This window comes from Loxodonta africana, chromosome 4 (assembly GCF_030014295.1).
Source record: "Loxodonta africana isolate mLoxAfr1 chromosome 4, mLoxAfr1.hap2, whole genome shotgun sequence".
Lineage (NCBI taxonomy): Eukaryota > Metazoa > Chordata > Mammalia > Proboscidea > Elephantidae > Loxodonta > Loxodonta africana.
This window is the reverse complement of record NC_087345.1, coordinates 80,253,127-80,272,051: the sequence shown is the minus strand read 5'-3', so window position 1 is coordinate 80,272,051 and position 18,925 is coordinate 80,253,127. Positions and strand designations below refer to the sequence as shown.

General features: G+C 49.1%; 1 protein-coding gene and 1 long non-coding RNA gene across 4 annotated transcripts; one reads left to right on the top strand and one right to left on the bottom strand.

The window, feature by feature from the left end:
• Window positions 1–12,073, bottom strand: LOC135231198 (uncharacterized). Its single transcript, XR_010321826.1, has 2 exons — window positions 7,252–12,073; window positions 1–6,276 (listed from the first exon to the last, which is right to left on the bottom strand). It is a non-coding gene; the product is annotated as an uncharacterized LOC135231198 (long non-coding RNA).
• A 94-nt stretch (window positions 12,074–12,167) lies between these two features.
• On the top strand, window positions 12,168–18,695 carry NAB2 (NGFI-A binding protein 2). 3 transcript variants are annotated; one of them, XM_064284020.1, is made up of 7 exons: window positions 12,690–12,942; window positions 14,378–15,251; window positions 15,684–15,817; window positions 16,150–16,201; window positions 16,299–16,431; window positions 16,625–16,816; window positions 17,829–18,695. In XM_064284020.1, exons 1-7 carry the CDS (start codon window positions 12,860–12,862, stop codon window positions 17,936–17,938), a joined length of 1,578 nt encoding a protein of 525 aa, XP_064140090.1. In that variant the 5' UTR covers window positions 12,690–12,859; the 3' UTR covers window positions 17,939–18,695. The 3 variants fall into 3 exon arrangements, with proteins under 3 accessions (XP_064140089.1, XP_064140090.1, XP_064140091.1); XM_064284019.1 differs by lacking the exon at window positions 16,625–16,816 and having other exon boundaries at window positions 12,168–12,772; XM_064284021.1 differs by lacking the exon at window positions 16,625–16,816 and having other exon boundaries at window positions 12,691–12,942.
• Window positions 18,696–18,925: the final 230 nt, after the last annotated feature.

Below are 18,925 nucleotides of genomic sequence, written 5' to 3'. Positions count from 1 at the left end.
TTCAGTAGTGGTAGCCAGGCACCATCCAGTTCTTCTGGTCTCATGGCAAAGGAGGCAGTTGTTCACGGAGGCAATTAGCCACACATTCCATTTCTTCCTCCTATTCCTGACTCTCCTTCCTCTGCTATTGATCCAGGCAAATAAAGACCAATTGTTGTACCATGGATGGCAGCTTGCAAGCTTTTAAGACACCAGGCACTATGCAACAAACTAGGAGAGAGAACAGAAGCACTAAGCATGATATTAGGCCAATTAACTGGGCTGTCCCATGAAACCAAGACCCTAAACCTCCAAAGCAAGGAACCAAATCCCATGAGGTGTTTGGTTGTACATAAGCAGTCTCAGCAGCTACTCTTTGTTGTTGTTGTAAATGTATCTATCACACAACTTTTGCCAATTCAACTTTTTATAGATGTACAATTTATAGACACAATAACATTAATCTGCTGTGCAATCCTACCCTTAATCTATGCAGTTTTTCCATCACCATAAACCAAAACTCAGTGCTCCATAAGCAATAACTCCCCTTTTCCCCTTCTCTCCCACCATGGTAAACACTAATAAACTTTGGTCTCTATGTATTTGTCTGTTCTTGTCTTTTTATATAACTGAGGTCATATAATATTTGTCCTTTTGTGATTGATTTACTTCACTCAGTATAATGTCTTCAAGCTCCATCCATGTTATAGCATGTATCAGGACTTCATTTTTCTTACTGGCTGTGTGATATTCCATTTATGTATGTACCACATTTCGTTTATCTATTCATCCATTGATAAGCATTCAGGTTGTTTCCACCTTTTGGCTAAGAAATGCTGCAATAAACATTGGTGTACATGTACAGAGCTATTATTAATGCCGTTTTTGTTGTTGCTGTTGTTGTTGCCCCTATAGACCTGTCTAATCTTTGGCTGAAGGGTGAACCTCAGAAATGACTTCAGTACTGAGTTAAAAGGGTGCCTGGGGGCCATGCTCTTGGGGTTTCTGCAATCCCTGTCAGACCAGCAATCCTGGTCTTATGGGTGTGCGTGTGTGAATTTGAATTTTGTTCTACATTTTTCTCCCACTCTGTCTGGGACCCTCTATTGTGATCCCTGCCAGAACAGTCAGTGGTGGTAACCCGGCACTATCTAGTTGTTTTGGGCTCAGTCTGGTGGAGGTTGTACTACTTGTGCCCTATTAGTCCTTTGGACTGATCTTTCCCTTGTGTCTTTGGTCTCCTTCACTCCTGCCAGGATGGGACCAGTAGATGCTATCTTAGATGGCCTCTCACCACAGTCGGATGTAGAGCATTTTCTTTATAGACTATGTTATGCCAGTCGAGCTAGATGTCCCCCGAGACCATGGTTCCCAGCCCTCAGCCCAGTCGTTTGGCCTTTCAGGGCACTTGGACATGTCTGTGAAGCTTCTGTGACTTTGTCCTGGCCAAGTTGTGCTGACTTCCCCAGTGTTGTGTACTGTCTTACCCTTCACCAAAGTTACCGCTTATTTACCATCGTTTGTTTTTCACTTCCCTTCCCTCCCTTCCCTCATAACCATCAAAGATTTTTCCCTTCTGTGTGGAAATGTTTCCATGTGTTTTTATAATACTGGTCTCATATAGTATTTGTCTTTTTGTGATTGATTTATCTCACTCAGCATAATGCCCTCCAGATTCATCATTGTTTTTTATTACTGCATAGTATTCCATTGTGTGTGTGTACCATAGTTTACCCATTCTTCTGTTGATGGGCATCTAGGTTGTTTCCATCTTTTTGCTATTGTGAATAATGCTGCAGTGAACACGGGTGTGCATATGTCTATTCGTGTGATGACTCATTTCTCTAGGATATACTCCTAGGAGTGGGATTGATGGGTAGTATGGTATTTCTACTTCTAACTTTTTAAAGAAGCACCATATTGTTTTCCAGGATGGTTGTACCATTTTGCATTCCTACCAGCACTGCATAAGAGTTCCAATTTTCCCGCTATCTTTCCAACATTTGTTATTTTCTGTTTTGTTTTGTTTTGTTTTTAACCAGTGCCAGTCATTTCAGGGTGAGATGGTATTTCATTGTAGTTCGAGAGCATTTCCTCATGTGTCTGTTAGCCACCTGAATGTCATCTTTGGTGAAGTGTCTGTTCATACTCTTTGCCCGTTTTTTAATTGGATTATTTGTCTTTTTGTTGTAGAGGTGTTGGATTTTCCTGTAGATTTTAGAGATTAGACCTTTGTTGTATTTGTCACAGGCAAAAATTTTTTCCCAGTCTGTAGGTTCTCTTTTTATTCTTTTGGTGAAGTCTTTTGATGAGCATAGTGTTTAATTTTTAGAAAATCCCAGTTATCTAGCTTATCTTCTAGTGTTCGTGTATTGTTAGTTACGGCTTATATCCTATTTATACCATGTATTAGGCCCCTCAAGCGTTGATTCTATTTTTCTTCCATGATCTTTATAGTTTTTGGTTTTATATTTAGGTCTTTGATCCATTTTGAATTAGTTTTTGTGTACGGTATCAGGTATGGGTCCTGTTTCATTTTTTTTATAGATGGACATGCAGTTTTGCCAGCACCATTTGTTAAAAATACTGTCTTTTCCCCATTTAATGGACTTTGGCCCTTTGTCAAAGATCAAGTGGCTTTAAGTAGATGGATTTACATCTGGGTTCTCAATTCTGCTCCATTGGTCAATGTGTCTGTCATTGTACCAGTACCAGGCTGTTCTGACTACTATGGCTGTATAATAGGTTCTGAGGTAATATTAATGCTATTTTTGAAAACCCTAAAAATTGCCCCAAATATTAAGTGCATCAAACTGTCTTCAGCATATTAGACTTTTGCTTTGTGCATCTGTAATTTTTTAAAATATAAAATGTTGCCTGTAATGAAATTAAACACTTAAATGCTAATATTTTGTATATACACAAAAGAATATGCTTTGTTGAAGAAAGAAAATTCTTTGTTGGAATTTTAGGAGTTAATGTGTTTGTAGTCAACCTTTTTCAATTCTTTTTCAGTTCAGTTTGTTTTGTTTTTAAATAGGATGCAACTTAAAAATCCCTTTGCACCAGGTGTATGCAAAACACTGATACAGTGGATCACAAAATGAAAGTTTGTATTTAATGAGGAGGTGTTTTACACTGTACTTTTTGGTGTATTTTAGAAAAGTTACACTTAGATCTGTTCTGAAGCTATCATTTAAAAAAAATAAGATGTTACAAGCTTCACATAAAAAATGCAGTCAAGGGGAATTTTTTGTTTCGGAAGCAAAATGAATGTGAGGATTAAGAGGAGGTTTTTTTATTCCTCACATCTTGTGAGACAAGTAAAATCATCTCCATTTAAAAAAACATGAAGGCTAAGACAGACTAAGGACCCTAAACTGAGGCCTCATATTTAATTGGGCTGGGCAGTGGTTCCAACCAGGGCTTCAAACTGGTTCATTTTGGTTTGGGCCCTCGCTGAGAATTTGCCTTTCCACCCCAGACGTACTGAATCATAATCTACATTTTAACAAGATCCCCAGGTGATTCTTAATACATTTTGAGAACCACTGCTCTACTAGTGGAACCTTGGTGGCACAGTGGTTAAGCATTTGGTTGCTAATTAAAAGGCTGGCAGTCTGAATCCACCAGCTGTTCTCTGAAAACCCTATGGGGCAGTTCTATTCTGTCCTACAGGGTTGCCATGAGTTGGAATCGACCCAATGGCAACGTGTTTTGGGGTCTACCACTGGTTCTCAGAATTGGTGACTAACCAGCATCATTAGCATCACCAGCAAACTTGTTAGAAATGCAAATTCTCAGCAGGGGTTCGAACGAAAATGAGCCAGTTCAAAGCCCTGGTTCCGAACCAAGTCTTACAGACCCCAAAAGTTGAGTTTATTCTATGCATTAGACTGCTTCTCGTGAGGGCCTATCGGAACACACAGCACATAATAAAAAAAAAATTGTTCAATAAATGGGCTCAAACATGGCAACAATTGGGAGGATAGTGCGGGACGAGGCAATGTTTCATTCAGTTGTACATAGGGTCACTATGAATCCTTCCTCGATGGTACCTAACAATAACAAACATTGACAGAAACTGTTAAAAGCTTTTAGCACCTTTATTTAGAGGATCTGGTGTTGGGTAGTGTGTGGGACAGAGAACTTGGTTTGGCCTTCTCTCTGGTTTCTGGAAAATAGCCCTTGGAATTCTGGAACAATCAAGTTGACTTTAGTTTTCTAAAATAACCAGGTCAAAGTTTATTAAGGAAATGTTCTGCATCCCACTTTGGTGAGTGGCATCTGGGGTCTTAAAAGCTAGCAAGCAGCCATCTAAGATGCCTCAATTGGTCACAGCCCACCTGGAGCAAAGGAGAATGAAGAACACCAAAGACACAAGGAAAATATTAGCCCAAGAGACAGCAAGGGCCCCATAAACCAGAGACTCCATCAGCCTGAGACCAGAAGAACTAGATGGTACCCAACTACTGCCAATGACCACCCTGACAGGGAACACAACAGAGAACCCGAGGGAGCAGGAGAGCAGAGGGAGCAGGAGAAAAGTGGAATGCAGAACTCAAATTCTAGTAAAAGGACCAGACTTAATGGTCTGAGACTGGGGGGACCCCAGAGGACATGGCTCCGGACTCTCTGTTAGCCCAAAACTAAAACCATTCCTGAAGCCAACTCTTCAAAGATTAGACTGTACCAGAAGACATTAAATGATACTTGGGAGGAGTGTGCTTCTTAGCTCAAGTAGATTCATAAGATTAAATGGGCAGCTCCTGTCCAGAGGCAAGATAAGAAGGCAGAAAAGGACAAGAGCTGGTTGAATGGAAACGGGAAATAAGGAGTGAAAAAGAAAAGCGTGTTGTTACATTATACGGAGAGCAACTAGGGTCACATAACAATGTGTGTATAAACTTTTGTATGAGAAACTAACGAACTGTAAACCTTCACCTACAGCACAAAAATAAAAATTAAAATATAGCCAGGCAACACTTCTTGTTCTTATGCGCTGTTGAATTGATTCCAACTCATAGCGACCCTATAGGACAGAATAGGACTGCCCCATAGAGTTTTCTAGGCTTTAATCTTTATCGAAGCAGTTCGCCAGAGTCTTTTTTCCTGTGGAGTAGCTGGTGCGTTTGAACCACTAACCGTTCTTTCAGTTAGCAGCTGAGCTCTTAACCATTGCACCACCACCAAGACTTCTCGGAGACACTTAAATATGTGCAAATGAGTAGGGGCTTCACAAGCCTCACCCTGGCAGCAAACCTCAGAAAGGGAGGTGGGTGAGAGGGAATCAATCATGCACATTCATTGAGACATCCGTATACACTGAAGTCCCAATGACTTAAAGATCCTGGACCTTGGAGCTCTCTTTGGGATCCTGGAGTGGCAAGAACACCCATGCAAGAGAGAGTATGCCATGTCCCGGAGGACAACAGAAGTCTCATGCCACGAACTCTCCTACACCTTGTCTGACACATCTCCTCACCTGTATCCTTCCTGGTTATAAAAAATGGATAACTGCAAGTGTAGATAATCGTCTCTGTGAATTTTGTGAGCTGTTATAGAGAACTAACAACCCCACAAAGGGGCAATGAGACTTGGACTTAACTTGGGATGGCTAATTCACAAGGAAGCTGCACAGGCAGTCATGACAGAGTCCTAACGCATGAGGAGCCAGCTTTGGGTGAAGGGTGGACAGAAAAGGACTATGCAGGCAGTCAATCTGTGAAGACCCAGCTCTGGGTGACTGTCTTAGTCACATAGTGCTGCTATAACAGAAATAACCCAAGTGGATGGCTTCAACAAACACAAATTTATTTTCTCACAGTTTAGGAGTCTAGAAGTCTGAATTCAGGAAGGGGGTAACTGCTAGGGAAGGTTCAAGCTTTCAAAATAATGTGATTTTTGAATAGCCAAAGTTGGGGGGGGAGTGCTGGACTACAGAAGAAATTTCATCCCCCTGAAAGAAAAGTCTAGGCCACCCCTGTTACAATGGTCATCCTATATCTCACACACACAATCCCTCAGCTGACCTGGAGAGGTCAATACCAACAGTGATAAATCATATTAATACTACGTATCCTTTATACACTGTATGAAAATGCCACTCTACCTCTGTGGTTTTTCTTCCCAAAACTCACAACCCCAGTCTAATCATAAAACGCTACACAAATTACAAGAGAGGGGCATCCTTCAAAGTCGTCCTCAAAAGCAAGGAAAGGCTGAGAGGCCGTCACAGTCAAGAGGAGCTTAAGGAGACTTGAAAACTAAATGTAATGTGGCATCATGGATGAGATCCTGCAACAGAAAAAGGCATTAGGGGAAAACTAAGGACATCTAAATAAACTATGGACTTAAAATATATCAAAACAGGCTCATTCATCATGACAAATGTACCACACTCATGTAGGATATTAATAATCAAAGAAACTGGATGTGGGGTATATGGTGTGGGAACTCTCTATGCCATCTTAACTTTTCTGTAAATCTAAAACTGTTCTAAAAAGTAAAACTATTTTTAAAAATTTCAGTTTCTACCAGTCCCCAAATTCTTACCATTCAGAGCTCCATCTTTGGTTTGAACTAAAAGCCACAGCACAGGGGTGTGAAATATTGGGAACTAGTTCCAACAGATCATTGACTATTAAAATGTGTCAACAACGTATATGGTAACGAGACCAACTGTCCATAAACACATCACAATTTATCGTCCAAACGAGTGGTGTAACTTGAAGGTAGTCACTCCAGAAGCTTTTAGCCTTGTTTTAGCAATACAATCACTGCTCAAAACATTTTCAGACTAATTCCTAAGCCTATATAGCACACACTGCAATGAATATTCATTATCTGCAGGTGGGTCTGATTTATGCAAATAGCCAATAGTAACTCGGGCCAAGACTGATGAGTAAATGGGGTGGTCAATCTGGATAGTAAATGTGTTTCAGAATTCAGAATTTTTTTGATATGTACCATATTAAATTTCAGAAGACCAAAAAAGAATTGATGCATTTGAATTATCGTCTTGGCAAAGAATATTGAATATACCATGGACTGCCAGAACGAACAAGTCTGTCTTGGAAGAAGTACAGCTAGAATGCTTCTTGGAAGTGAGAATGGTGAGACTTTGTCTCATTAATTTTGTACACGTTATCAGCAAGGACCAATCCCTGGAGGAGAACCTCATGCTTGGTAAAGTAGAGGGTGATGGAAAAAGAGAGAGACCCTGGATGAGATAGACTGACACTGGTGCTCCAACAATAAGCTCAAACATACCTACTATTGTGAGGATGGCACAGGACTGGACAATGTGTTGTTCTGTTATACGTGGGGTCACTATGAGTCAGAACACACTCAATGGCACCTGAAAACAATGAAACAAAACAATATACACTAAGGCAACAATCCCAGTGGGGTCTGGGATTAACAAAACTCATTGTTGTCAAATCAATTCTGACTCATGGCAATCCACCTGTTACAGAGTAGAACTGCTCCATAGGGTTTTTTTGGCTGTAATCTTTACGGAATCACCAGGTTTTTCTTCTGTGAACTGCCAGCCTTTCAGTTAGCAGCCAAGTGCACACCATTTGTGCCACCCAATAATCAAATACATTATTTCTGCAGTGACATGCATGAATATTCGCAATAAGTGGGATAAACAAAAACTATAAATAACCTAACACAGATTTAGGTAAGGTTCTACCACAAAATACATTCAGGTCAGATTAGGTTTTGTTGCCTAATGAGTTATGAAAAAAAAACTTTCGATTTGGAAAAATCTGAAGTTTTTTTTTTTTTTTTTTGTCATAACTCTTTGAATTTAGGAACTGTGGATAAAATTTAGGACTGTGGACTGTGAATAGCTGATGAGCACAATTCCAAAGTTTTGAGAAGGAACACACCATTCCATTTACTCAGTCACCCAACCTAGAAAGTTTCCCTAAATCCTCCTTCTCTCAGACTACTCTTTATCAATCATCAAGTCCTACTGATTTTACCATCTGGTATCTTTTGCATCTGTCCTTTCCTTTTCATGCCCCCTGCCAGTGACTCAGTCCAACACCTTGCCACCTCTCCCTTGGATCACTTCAGTCCCTCCAAGCTAGCCCCCCTGCTGGTTTTGCAGCCATATAATCTTTCCTTTACATTGCTCCCAAATGCAGACCTGACCGTATCACTCCCATGTTAGAAACTCTTCATGGCTGCACATTATATACACAAGATGAAGTCCAGGGTCCTTAATATGACCTGAAACACAGGTGTAAAGAAACAAGTAACAATGCCATCCAAACTTTGTTGCCATGCGGCAATTGAACAACTTTAGAAATTAAGTGTAACCATTTAAAACCTTTACCGAACTCCCACAGAATAATCTTATATTTATTGAAGCTAATAAAGGTGAGACATTTCTTTCATTTTTCTAACAATTCATTTTAGAGTATTTTATAAAAGTAGTAGACAATGGATTGCAAATTAAAAAAAAAAAAAAAAACTGGCCCTTTGCCATAGTTTGAGAAGCACTGGTCTGCTGTTACTTGCCACTGAGTCAGCTTCAACTCATGACAACCTCATGTACAACAGAACAAAATGTTGCCTGGTTCTGTGCCATCTTTACAATTGTTGGTGTGCTTGAATCCATTGTTTTGGCCACGATAATTTGAGTGCCCGATTACACCATCCTTAATGAAACGAACTTGTACACCTTCCTAGACTCATTTCTAATCACTCCTTCTCCAGCAATATTGTCGTTAGGCACGGTCAAGTCGATTCTCAACTCATAGCCACTCCCATATGACAGAGAACTGCTGGGTCTCTAGGCGGTAATCTCTACAGGAGCAGATCTATAGGTCTTTCTCCAGAGGAGCCACCAGGTGGGCTCAAACCACCAACCTTTGGTTAGCAGCCCAGCAGTTAACCATTGCACCACCAGAGCTCCTCCCCTCCAGCGATAATAACAATTTCTAGTTTCAAAAACATATCGTTTCACACGTCTGTGCATTCTCACATTCTGATCTGACAACTGTCCCTCCTGGAAATCTCCTATTCATACTTCAAAATCTTGCACCCACTCTAATAAGTCTTAAAGCCAGTCCTCCACAACCCCAAGCAAAATGGAGCACTTGGTCTCTATACTTCAGCCATTGTCTGTACCCCCCGATTGCATTATGTTGTAATTATCTGTTGATATGTCTATTTCCACTACTAGTCTTGAGTTCCATAAACGCAAAGGTTAGCATTGTCTTTGAGGAGTGAAGAATCTCTTGTGAAATGACCAAATTGAAGATCACTCCTTAGACTACTTATTCTGATATATTACTTCAAGAACAAAAAAGGAGATTAATTTTTCATCTTTCTATTACTAGGAAGGGTTTCAGCCTTCTCCTTTAGCACCTGGGGTTAATTTACCAGAATAGTGGACATTTTAGAAAGCCAAGGAGCCAAACTTGTGAGACTCACTGGAAAATTCAACAGGGGAAGATATGTGGGAAACAAACCTTTCCACTTAGTTTTGCCAAAGTTCAGCCCCTTTTGGAGTACAAGCCGACCAACTGCTCTTTTCAAAGCACCTCAGGCCTGTAAAGGCCATCACCAATTCATTCATCTCAGGGGACCCACCAGATCCCAGGCCTGCCTCTCGAGGTCCCAGGGTGAAACAAGCAACTGTTAATTCAAATGTGTACAAACATCCAGGAGGCCACCGAGATGGGAGGAATTCTGCCTAGATGCTTAAGAGGGTCCAGGAAAGGGAAAGTCCGGGAAAGTGACATTTGAGCCAAGCTAGAAACCTGGAAGTGGAATTAGCCTGGTGAAAACGTGGGGACAGCAGCGAGGATGGTAGTCTGCTAGATGGAAATCCGCACGTGGTGACGAAAAACAATCTTTCTGGGTTTCAGTTTCCTCACTCTTCTTCCACCCACATTTCCCCATTTCTTCCCAACTTTTTTTTTTTCTTGGAAAACCAGGACTAAGGATATTGTTTTCCTTCGTCTTATTCTCAGAAAAGCTTCATGGAAGAAACCAGTGCGGATGATAACGGGATTCATCCTTGATTAAATGGGACACGTAGCTCTGCTCTATGGGCGTCTGGGAACACCGGGAAAAGCTGGGGAGAGGGAGGCAGGTGAGTCAGGTAAGGAACTGGTACGGAGTGAGAAAAAGTGACTCTGGGGACAAAAAAGAAAAAATGAATTTGTATTTGTCCCAACCCCCCCTTTTGTCATCCTCCCCCCACAAGTCTCTTATCTTTATGTTTTTCGATGGTTTTCCATGGTCTTGGCCTCTCTTCGTTTCTGTGTCTCTTTTCTCAAGGCTGGAAATTCCTTGTTCTCAACGGAAGGGAGTAGGAGGGGAGTTGGGGTGGTTGGAGTGGGAGGGAAAAGAACAGACATCTCGGCAGCTCCCCCTGCGGGGGCGCTCTGGGCCTCCAGCGGGGCCTGACAAGTCAACGATTTTAAAAATATATGTATTTTTAAATCCACACACAGGGACTCTCAGATACAAACCTAGAGAAAAAGACACAGATACACAAGCAAATGTAAAGAAACATAAATATACAATCTCAGGATCCAGAAGCACAGACCAGTAATAGCCTCTTAAGTTTACTTAGTATTTTACAATTTAAAAATAGTTTTCTTATTTAAACCTCAAGACAACCTTGATAAATATGCAAACACTTTCACTCTCACACACAGTCCGCGAGCTTTTCTCCCTTCTTCCTTCTCTGGCCGAAGACCCGCCCCAGGACCAAGGAGCAGAGGGCACTAGATCGGCTCCTCCCTCGTTCTCTTTCCTACATGGGTACCCAGGCGCCTGACGCCCAGCAGGTTCCCGCCTTCTTGCTTCACGCCCTGCTCCGGTCCCTTCCCCGGGCCTCGGTCTCCCTCCGGATTCGAGGGTTCAGCGCCGCCTCAAGGGGGCCCGGGCGGGGGAGAGGGGGGCGCCTTGAGCAGAGGCTGCGTGGGCGGAGGATGTGCGTCACGGGGAGCGTGGGCGGCGAGAGGGAGGGGGCACGTGGAAACCCGGGGCCAGCGGCTGGCAGCCCAAGCTCAGAAATAACCCGAAGGTGGAGGGGGGGGAGGGGCCGCCCCCGCACACAGCAAAGGGGGCGGGGGGGGCGACCCCGGAGGGAGCGCGTCTAGCTGCGCTGTCCAGTTGTAGGATGGTGATTTGGAAGCGGCAACTTTCCTTGTGCCTAGTACCCCCCCGCCCCCGCACTGTGTTTTGTTTTTAATGGAATGAAGCATCGAAGTCCTCCCCAATAACGCACCCCTCTTCCCCTGCCCCCACCGGAGACAGAAAGGTCCCTTCGCTGGGCCGGAATGTAGAACCAGCTCCCGCCCGCGCCACCCACGCCCTGCAGCCTTGGGCCACTCAGAAGCGCGGAATGGCGGGGCGTGGCTGGGCTGAGGTTTCAGACCAAGGGGAACCTTGCCTCTGGCCTGTCCACTCTCTTTCCGCCGCCCCCTCACCCCCTTTCACCCCGGCCGCGAGCCGCTGGGCGGGGCTTCAGAGCCCCCGCCGCCCCCCCTCCAGCCCTTCCAGCCGTAGGCGGCAGCGAAATGGGAACCAGATGGGGCTGGGAGAAACAAAAGGGGGAGGAGGTGGTGGGTTGGGGATGGGGGGGCCTAAGTCCTTGAAGGCGCTTCTCCATCTAGCGCCTAAATAAGGAAGCAAGTCGGACGCGCGCCTCCTGCAGCTCCTCAACTAGACTCTAACGAGATCCCCTAATAGGTGTCCCAGAAGGGTATCTTCTTATCCCAGCTTTGCCACACGGACAATTCTCAAGGAACAGTTCTACTACCACAGCAAGCAGGATACCCCCTGCCTGACCTAAGCGTTAACAAACCCTGACGCGTCTAATGAAAGAGAACCTATGTGGTGACCTCCCGTTCCTGTTTTCCCAAACTTCGGCAACAAGGGAGGCAGGGATGGAGGAGGCCTGGGTTTCCGATAGCAGTCTCCCCAGATTACTCCTTTTAGGACTGGGGAATGGCACCGAAATACCTAAGGGATTCCTCCAGAGCAAGCCCTACGCTCACAGATCTGCCTTACGTTCAAACCCTATGGTAGTCAGATGCACGCACCAGCAGAGCTGCGCACAATTTTCCGCCAACTTTGGCCGGCTCGCTCCTAACATTCACACATACGGCACCACGACGCCCTCGCAGTGTGGGCCGCGGGCGTCCGCGTAGTTGTCTCAGTGCCTTTACCCGTCCGTGCGCTTCTGTTGTCTTTGTGTACTTGCGCGCGGTTGTGAAACTCCGCTCTCAGCTCAGAGGAGTAAAGGTGGTGGGGGTGTAGGAATGTCGCCGGCGGGGCGCTCACGTGGACACGTGGGTGCGGAGAAGGCTGGCTGTGCATCCGGGGTGGGCGGCACGGAGCGACCTCGCCCCGCCCGCTGGGTCCCCAAGCCCGCCTTCCACAGCTCGGCCTCAGTCAACTCGATCTCCAACTCGGCACCCCGGCTCCCAGTCACCGCCCCCGCCTCCTGTTTCACACCCCCTCCCCGCAATCTCCGCCTCTCTCCATCTCTCCGCCGAGGCCTCTCCGCGGCGGACAGACCTGGACTCCCGCCCCCCGCCCCCGGCCTCCGCCCCGGCACTGCCCACGCCCTCTGCCCGCCCAGCAGCCTGCGCAGCGCCGGGCCTCGCTCCCCGTGCGTCCTGCGGGGGCGGAGGAGCGGAGAGGCGGCAAGCGCAGCCGGGGAGGGGGGGGGGCAGAGGCACAGACAGAGGCGCGGAGGCTCGGAGAGAGGAGACGTGGAGGGAGGGACGGAGCCTGGACAGCTACGGACACGGTATCGCGCACCGGGAAGAGCGCAGCGCGCACCAGGTGCTGAGCGCTGAGCACCGAGAGGGGCAGCCCGGGTGGTCTCTTGCCGTCCATGCACAGAGCGCCCTCCCCCACTGCCAAGCAGCCGCTGGGCGGAGGGGACAGCGCCCACCGGACCCCGCAGCCCAGACTCAAGTTAGTGGGCAAAGGAAAGCGTCGGGGAATGGAGATGGGTGGAGTCGGACTTCGGAATGGGGTCCGGGGGGGCAGGGGTCTGGGAGAGAACAAGGGAAGCGGGATGGCGGTGGGGGGTGGAGACTGATGGGAGAGGGGGTGAGTTTTCGAATTAGGGGACCCTGGGGCAGCAGGGATTTGATGAGCTGAATGTGAAAGAGTAGTACCTGGCTCCTCCTCACCCGTTTACTCTGTGAGCATGATCTGGCAGGGATCTGGAGGCATTGTGAGCTCCCCACAAAGAACGTGGGAGCCCCCAAGCACCAGGGGAAGCCCTTGGAGCTGGAGGCAAGAGTGTCGCGGGAGGGCCGCTGGCTGGCTCAATCTGGCGTTGGCACGGAGTGCGCGGGGCCCCGGGGTCCGGGAGAAGCCAGCGCCTTTGGGCCAAGAGAGCATCTTTAGGGCACTGGGGAAGCAGAGGAATGTGTTAAGCCTGTTTTCCCTTTTCAGTCTTTCTAGTTACAGCAGTGCGGGGCGGGGGGAGTGTAGAAGAGCTGATGTGCAGCCCCTCCCGCCTTGAGCCGCTCCTCCACTCCACTTGAAGATGTGGGTGGGAAATGAAGGAGTGGAAAGTAGGCGGGAGTCTCCGGGCGGTTTTCGCCCACAGACCCTACCACTGTGGGAGTGTGTGTGGGCGGAAGGGCCCCAAAGCAGAACAATTGAGGCATTCCCCCCCCCCATCAAGGGACAGGCCTAGCTAGCAAGTGGGGAAGGTCACTGCTAGGAGAGGGGCCAACTGAGGGGCACTGGGTAGCTTGGGGGGGAGGGTAGGTCCTAGAAGGGTGCTTTAAGAAGACCATCTAAGCCCTGGGAGAGGAACATGGGTCCCCTGGCTCATTAGTTGAAAAGGGCGGGGAAGGGGCCACACCCCTCCCTCTCATCCACCTGGGCAGCATGTCATGTGGGTGTGGAGCTAGCCAGCAGGGTTCCCACTGTTCATGTGGGATGAAAAGGTGGGCCTTCACCTTAGAGTGAGATGTCATCTTGGGTAATGTTGAGATTTTTGAGTATTTAGAGTTCAAGGTGAAATCTGTATTCTGGGAGAGAGGGAGGTCCAGCCACCTCAGGGCTGGGCTGGCAGGTTTCAGTGCTCCTTGCACCAGGCCTGCAGGATAAAAGCTGAAGGCAGAGGCTGAGTCTTTGACTCCTGTAAAGACTGGGCATTGGCTTTGTGTACTTCTGGCCACTCTGGGATGGCACTGGCATGCTTGTATTTCTGAGCAGTGAGTGTTTTGATTCTCATGGTCTGTGTTTAGGCTTGGGCACTGGGCAGATAGAGCGTTTAAGAGAGGGGAAGAAAAGCAGGCAGCCAAGAGAAGACAGTTGTGGGGATGGGCTGGTACCCAACAAGGGACTTGGATCCACTGTCTCTCTCTCTTGTGCACCTCCTTCTCAGGCCCAGTGCCCGAGCAATGGCACTGCCTCGGACGCTGGGGGAGCTGCAGCTGTACCGGGTCCTGCAGCGTGCCAATCTCCTTTCCTACTACGAGACCTTCATCCAGCAGGGAGGGGACGACGTGCAGCAGCTGTGTGAGGCGGGGGAGGAGGAGTTCCTGGAGATCATGGCACTCGTGGGCATGGCCACTAAGCCCCTTCATGTCCGGCGCCTGCAGAAGGCACTGAGAGAGTGGGCCACAAATCCAGGGCTCTTCAGCCAGCCAGTGCCTGCCGTACCCGTCTCCAGCATCCCCCTGTTCAAGATCTCTGAGACTGCGGGTACCCGGAAAGGGAACATGAGCAATGGGCATGGCAGCCCAGGGGAAAAGGCGGGTAGTGCCCGCAGTTTTAGCCCCAAAAGCCCCCTGGAACTTGGGGAGAAGCTGTCACCACTGTCAGGGGGACCTGGGGCAGGGGATCCCCGGATCTGGCCAGGTCGGAGCACTCCAGAGTCGGATGTTGGGGCAGGAGGAGAAGAGGAGGCTGGCTCACCCCCCTTCTCCCCACCTGCAGGGGGAGGAGTCCCTGAGGGAACTGGGGCTGGGGGACTAGCAGTAGGTGGGACTGGGGGTGGTCCAGACCGACTGGAGCCAGAAATGGTTCGCATGGTGGTAGAGAGTGTGGAGAGAATCTTCCGGAGCTTCCCAAGGGGGGATGCTGGGGAGGTAACCTCCCTGCTAAAGCTGAATAAGAAGCTGGCACGGAGCGTGGGGCACATCTTTGAGATGGATGATAGTGACAGCCAGAAAGAAGAGGAGATTCGCAAGTACAGCATCATCTATGGCCGCTTTGACTCCAAGCGGCGAGAGGGCAAGCAACTCAGCCTGCATGAGGTGAGGACCTTGCCTCCCAAAATTGCCCTTGGCTCCTGGGCCTCACCCCCTCACCTCTGTGAATCCTAGCGTTTTCTCAGTCTATGTCGTTACTGCTTGGTCTGAACTCCAGGCCACAATCTCCTATTCCACATACCTTGACCCCAGCTGCTGCAGCACTTCCATCCCTAACTGAGAAGAAAGCAGAGAGAGAAACCAGGACCAGTTGTCCGGCTTAGGGTCGCTCGGGACCCCATAGATAGGAAGGAGGCCCCAGACATTCCTAGGAAGCTGGGGGTGTTAGCTCTTGTCTCCTTCCCTAAGAAAGCTTCTGTGTAGCTTCAAAACCAAAACAAGCCTGTGGTGGATAGGCCTCCATGGTGAAGGGGTGTGAGGACAAGGCAATGGGAGGAGTTAGGAGTCTGACTGCCCTGGCTGTCTTTTCTCCAACAGCTGACTATCAATGAGGCTGCTGCCCAGTTCTGCATGAGGGACAACACACTTTTACTGCGAAGGGTGGAGCTCTTCTCCTTGTCCCGCCAAGTGGCCCGTGAGAGCACCTACTTGTCCTCCTTGAAGGGTTCTAGGTGAGACCCCCTTCCCCAGGTCCTTCCTGGATTGGACCCTTGCCAAAGAGATGGATCATGGCCTAACCTTGAGCTAGGAGCCTCTAAGACTGCTTCCCATCTATTTTCACATCCTGTCTTTGGTAGTGTTGGCTGGTCTGAGTTCTAGCCCATTCTTTAATCCTCTTCAGGCCCCTCCTAGACCCCCACAAGTATAGTGCCCGAACTGGAGCTTCCTGCTTAGCCAGCTGCTTTGCAGTCTTTAAATAAGGTGTACTCGTGCTCAGATTCTGTTTTGCCGTTCATGTGGTCCTCTCCAGCCTGTACCACTTCATTCCTCTCCATCTTTTCAGGATCCACCCTGAAGAATTGGGAGGCCCCCCCCTGAAGAAGTTGAAACAGGAGGTGGGTTCTCCAGGATGAGTGTGAGGGAGGTAGGGCAGCCTTACCCATCCCCTTCCCCTTGCTGTGTCCTTATTTGCCCTTTTGGGGTATTTTACAGGTTGGAGAGCAGAGTCATTCTGAAATCCAGCAGCCTCCCCCAGGCCCTGAGTCCTATGCACCTGCATACCGCCCCAGCCTGGAGGAGGACAGTGCCAGCCTGTCTGGGGAGAGTTTAGATGGACACTTGCAGGGTGAGTGGGTATCAGAGCAGTCTTCTCTCCTCATTGGGGGATGGGGAGGAGGGAGGCAGGAGGCAGCTGCCTGGAACAGGAGTGGGAGGCCTGGCTGGATGGGGGCAGAAGGGCCTCTGGGTCTGGCTGTGTTGTCGAGGGTGGGGGTTCAGTTCGCTGCAGTCCTTTATCTGACCCGTGCCCATGCCCACAGCTGTGGGGTCGTGCCCAAGGCTGACGCCGCCCCCTGCTGACCTGCCTCTGGCATTGCCAGCCCATGGGTTGTGGAGTCGCCATATCCTGCAGCAGACACTGATGGATGAGGGGCTGCGGCTGGCCCGCCTCGTCTCCCATGACCGCGTGGGCCGCCTCAGCCCCTGTGTGCCTGCAAAGCCACCTCTCGCAGGTGAGGCAGCCAGCAGTGCTGTCCCCAAGCACCCCAGCCACCCCGGCCCCATACAGTTATTTTGGTTATTCTGGGGCCAGGCAGGAAGAAGAGGGATGTAATAGCCAGAAACAGTAGTAGGAGGGTCAGGCTTTAACCAGCCAGACCTTGGATTGAGGAGAGGAGGACCCTGCAGGTTATTCGCGCTGGGGAGGGTCTGACGCTAATGGAGATCTGTGAAGGGTGAGTTGGGGTGGGGGGGTGGGGGGACAAAGAACATGGGTGAAAGGAAGCAGGAAGGAGGGCCACCAGTGAAGAAAGCTTGAATATAATTTGCAGCACTGCAGGTGGAGGGTGGAGCAGACTAGGAGTTACAGTGGTAGGGTTGTCTAGCTTGGATGTGGAAGACCCCAAAGTGGGGGGATGCATTCTTTGTGGATGGGAGAAGGGGAGTGGGCCAGCAGAGAGCTGGGCATCGGCTGGGCTGAGAGTGACGCAGCAGACAAAGCCACCAACCCTGGCTTGGTATTTTTAAACTGTGCGTGGGTGGGAAGTGGGGGCGGGGACTGGAGGGGGGCTCTTCTTAGGGGAGGAGCTGGGAGGCTGGTTTCCTGTGTTCCCCCTGATTTGGCTTTCCAGAAACTTGAGGGGCCATGGTAAGGTGGGTGGGTTCTGGGAGGGGGCCAGGGATGAGTGGGGGTGGCAGAGCCCAGGGAGGGGGGAGAGGGAGAGGTCAGAGCCAAGCCGCCCCCGCAGCTCCTGACAGAACGAGAAATTCCAGCAGAACGGAGGCGGGAGAGACAGAGAGACCCATACAGAGACAGAGGGAGCTACACACAGCCAGGAAGAGGAGGGGGCCAAGCACACTTGTGTTCTGAACCTCCCTTCTATACACCTGCAGTGGGCAGGAGACAATAATTCAGTAAATCCAGCTCATCTTTCATAGTTCTCTTTGTCCCTGCTTCTGTTCCCAGCCACCACTCTCTGCAGCCTTCACCCCTACAGCCTCCTAACCTCTTTCTCCTCCCTGCAGAGTTCGAGGAAGGGCTACTGGACCGATGTCCTGCCCCAGGACCCCACCCCGCGCTGGTGGAGGGGCGCCGGAGCAGCGTGAAAGTGGAGGCTGAGGCCAGCCGGCAGTGAGGGGCAGACTGGGGTCCCTGGACTTCTGGCTCACACAGACAGATCCCCCCACTCGAGATCCCTGGAGTCTAGTCAGAACCTGGATCCTTCCGCTGCCCTTCTCCTACCTCCCCACCTGCTCCATGAGCAAGGACTATGGGGCTTCAAGCAATAATGAGCAGGGGCCTGGCGAGAGGACACAAGGAGGGTGCGTGGTACCCCTCACCCCTGCCCAGGTCAAGGGGGTGAGGACTCTGCCTCCAGGGCATTTGGGGCTCTTCCCTCATTTACACAACACACTCCCGTTCTCTAGGTTTGAACCAGTGATGTGAGCAGTTGGACTCAGTTTGGACATGGGGGAGAGGGGGACTTCCCTGTGAAAAGTCCAGCAGCTAAAAATGGAAATGTTTATCCCGGAACTGGGGGCCTGGGAACACTGGAACTGTCCTCTATCCCCTCCCCTTCCCCATTTTTGTGCTTCTAGTTTGTTTCTTTAATTTAACAAATGCTGCAGTTAGCCACCCGTCCCCATCTCTCCCCCAAGCCCTCAGCAGTTCTTTTCCTCCAGCCCTGTCTGGCGGAGGGGGAGGTTGGTGGTGGAGGTGGGATCCCCTTCACCAGCTCCCTTGGGAGGCCTGGGTTGGACTCAGAGTCTCCCCCAGCTGGGGGCTGGACTGCAGCAGCTATCTGAGCAGTTAGAGCATCTTTCTTTTCAGATCGTGTACAGTAGATTATTTATTTTGTTATTTTGGAATAAAATTTATTTTATGGCTTAGGATCTATGATCTCCTCCCCCAAGAGAGAAAGGGTGGCATGGAATGGGGGAGTGGGAGGGACGCTGGCACAGTGGCTAGGGAAGTAGGAGCAGCAGGTAGGGCCCCTAGGTCACTGGGAGTACGTACTACACACTGGGTCAGCACCCCACCCTCTCGCCCCCTGGCAGGATTGGAGGTTGAGCAGCCAGAGCCAGAGCCAAATCCCAACTGTCCCGGTCACCTAGTCATACTC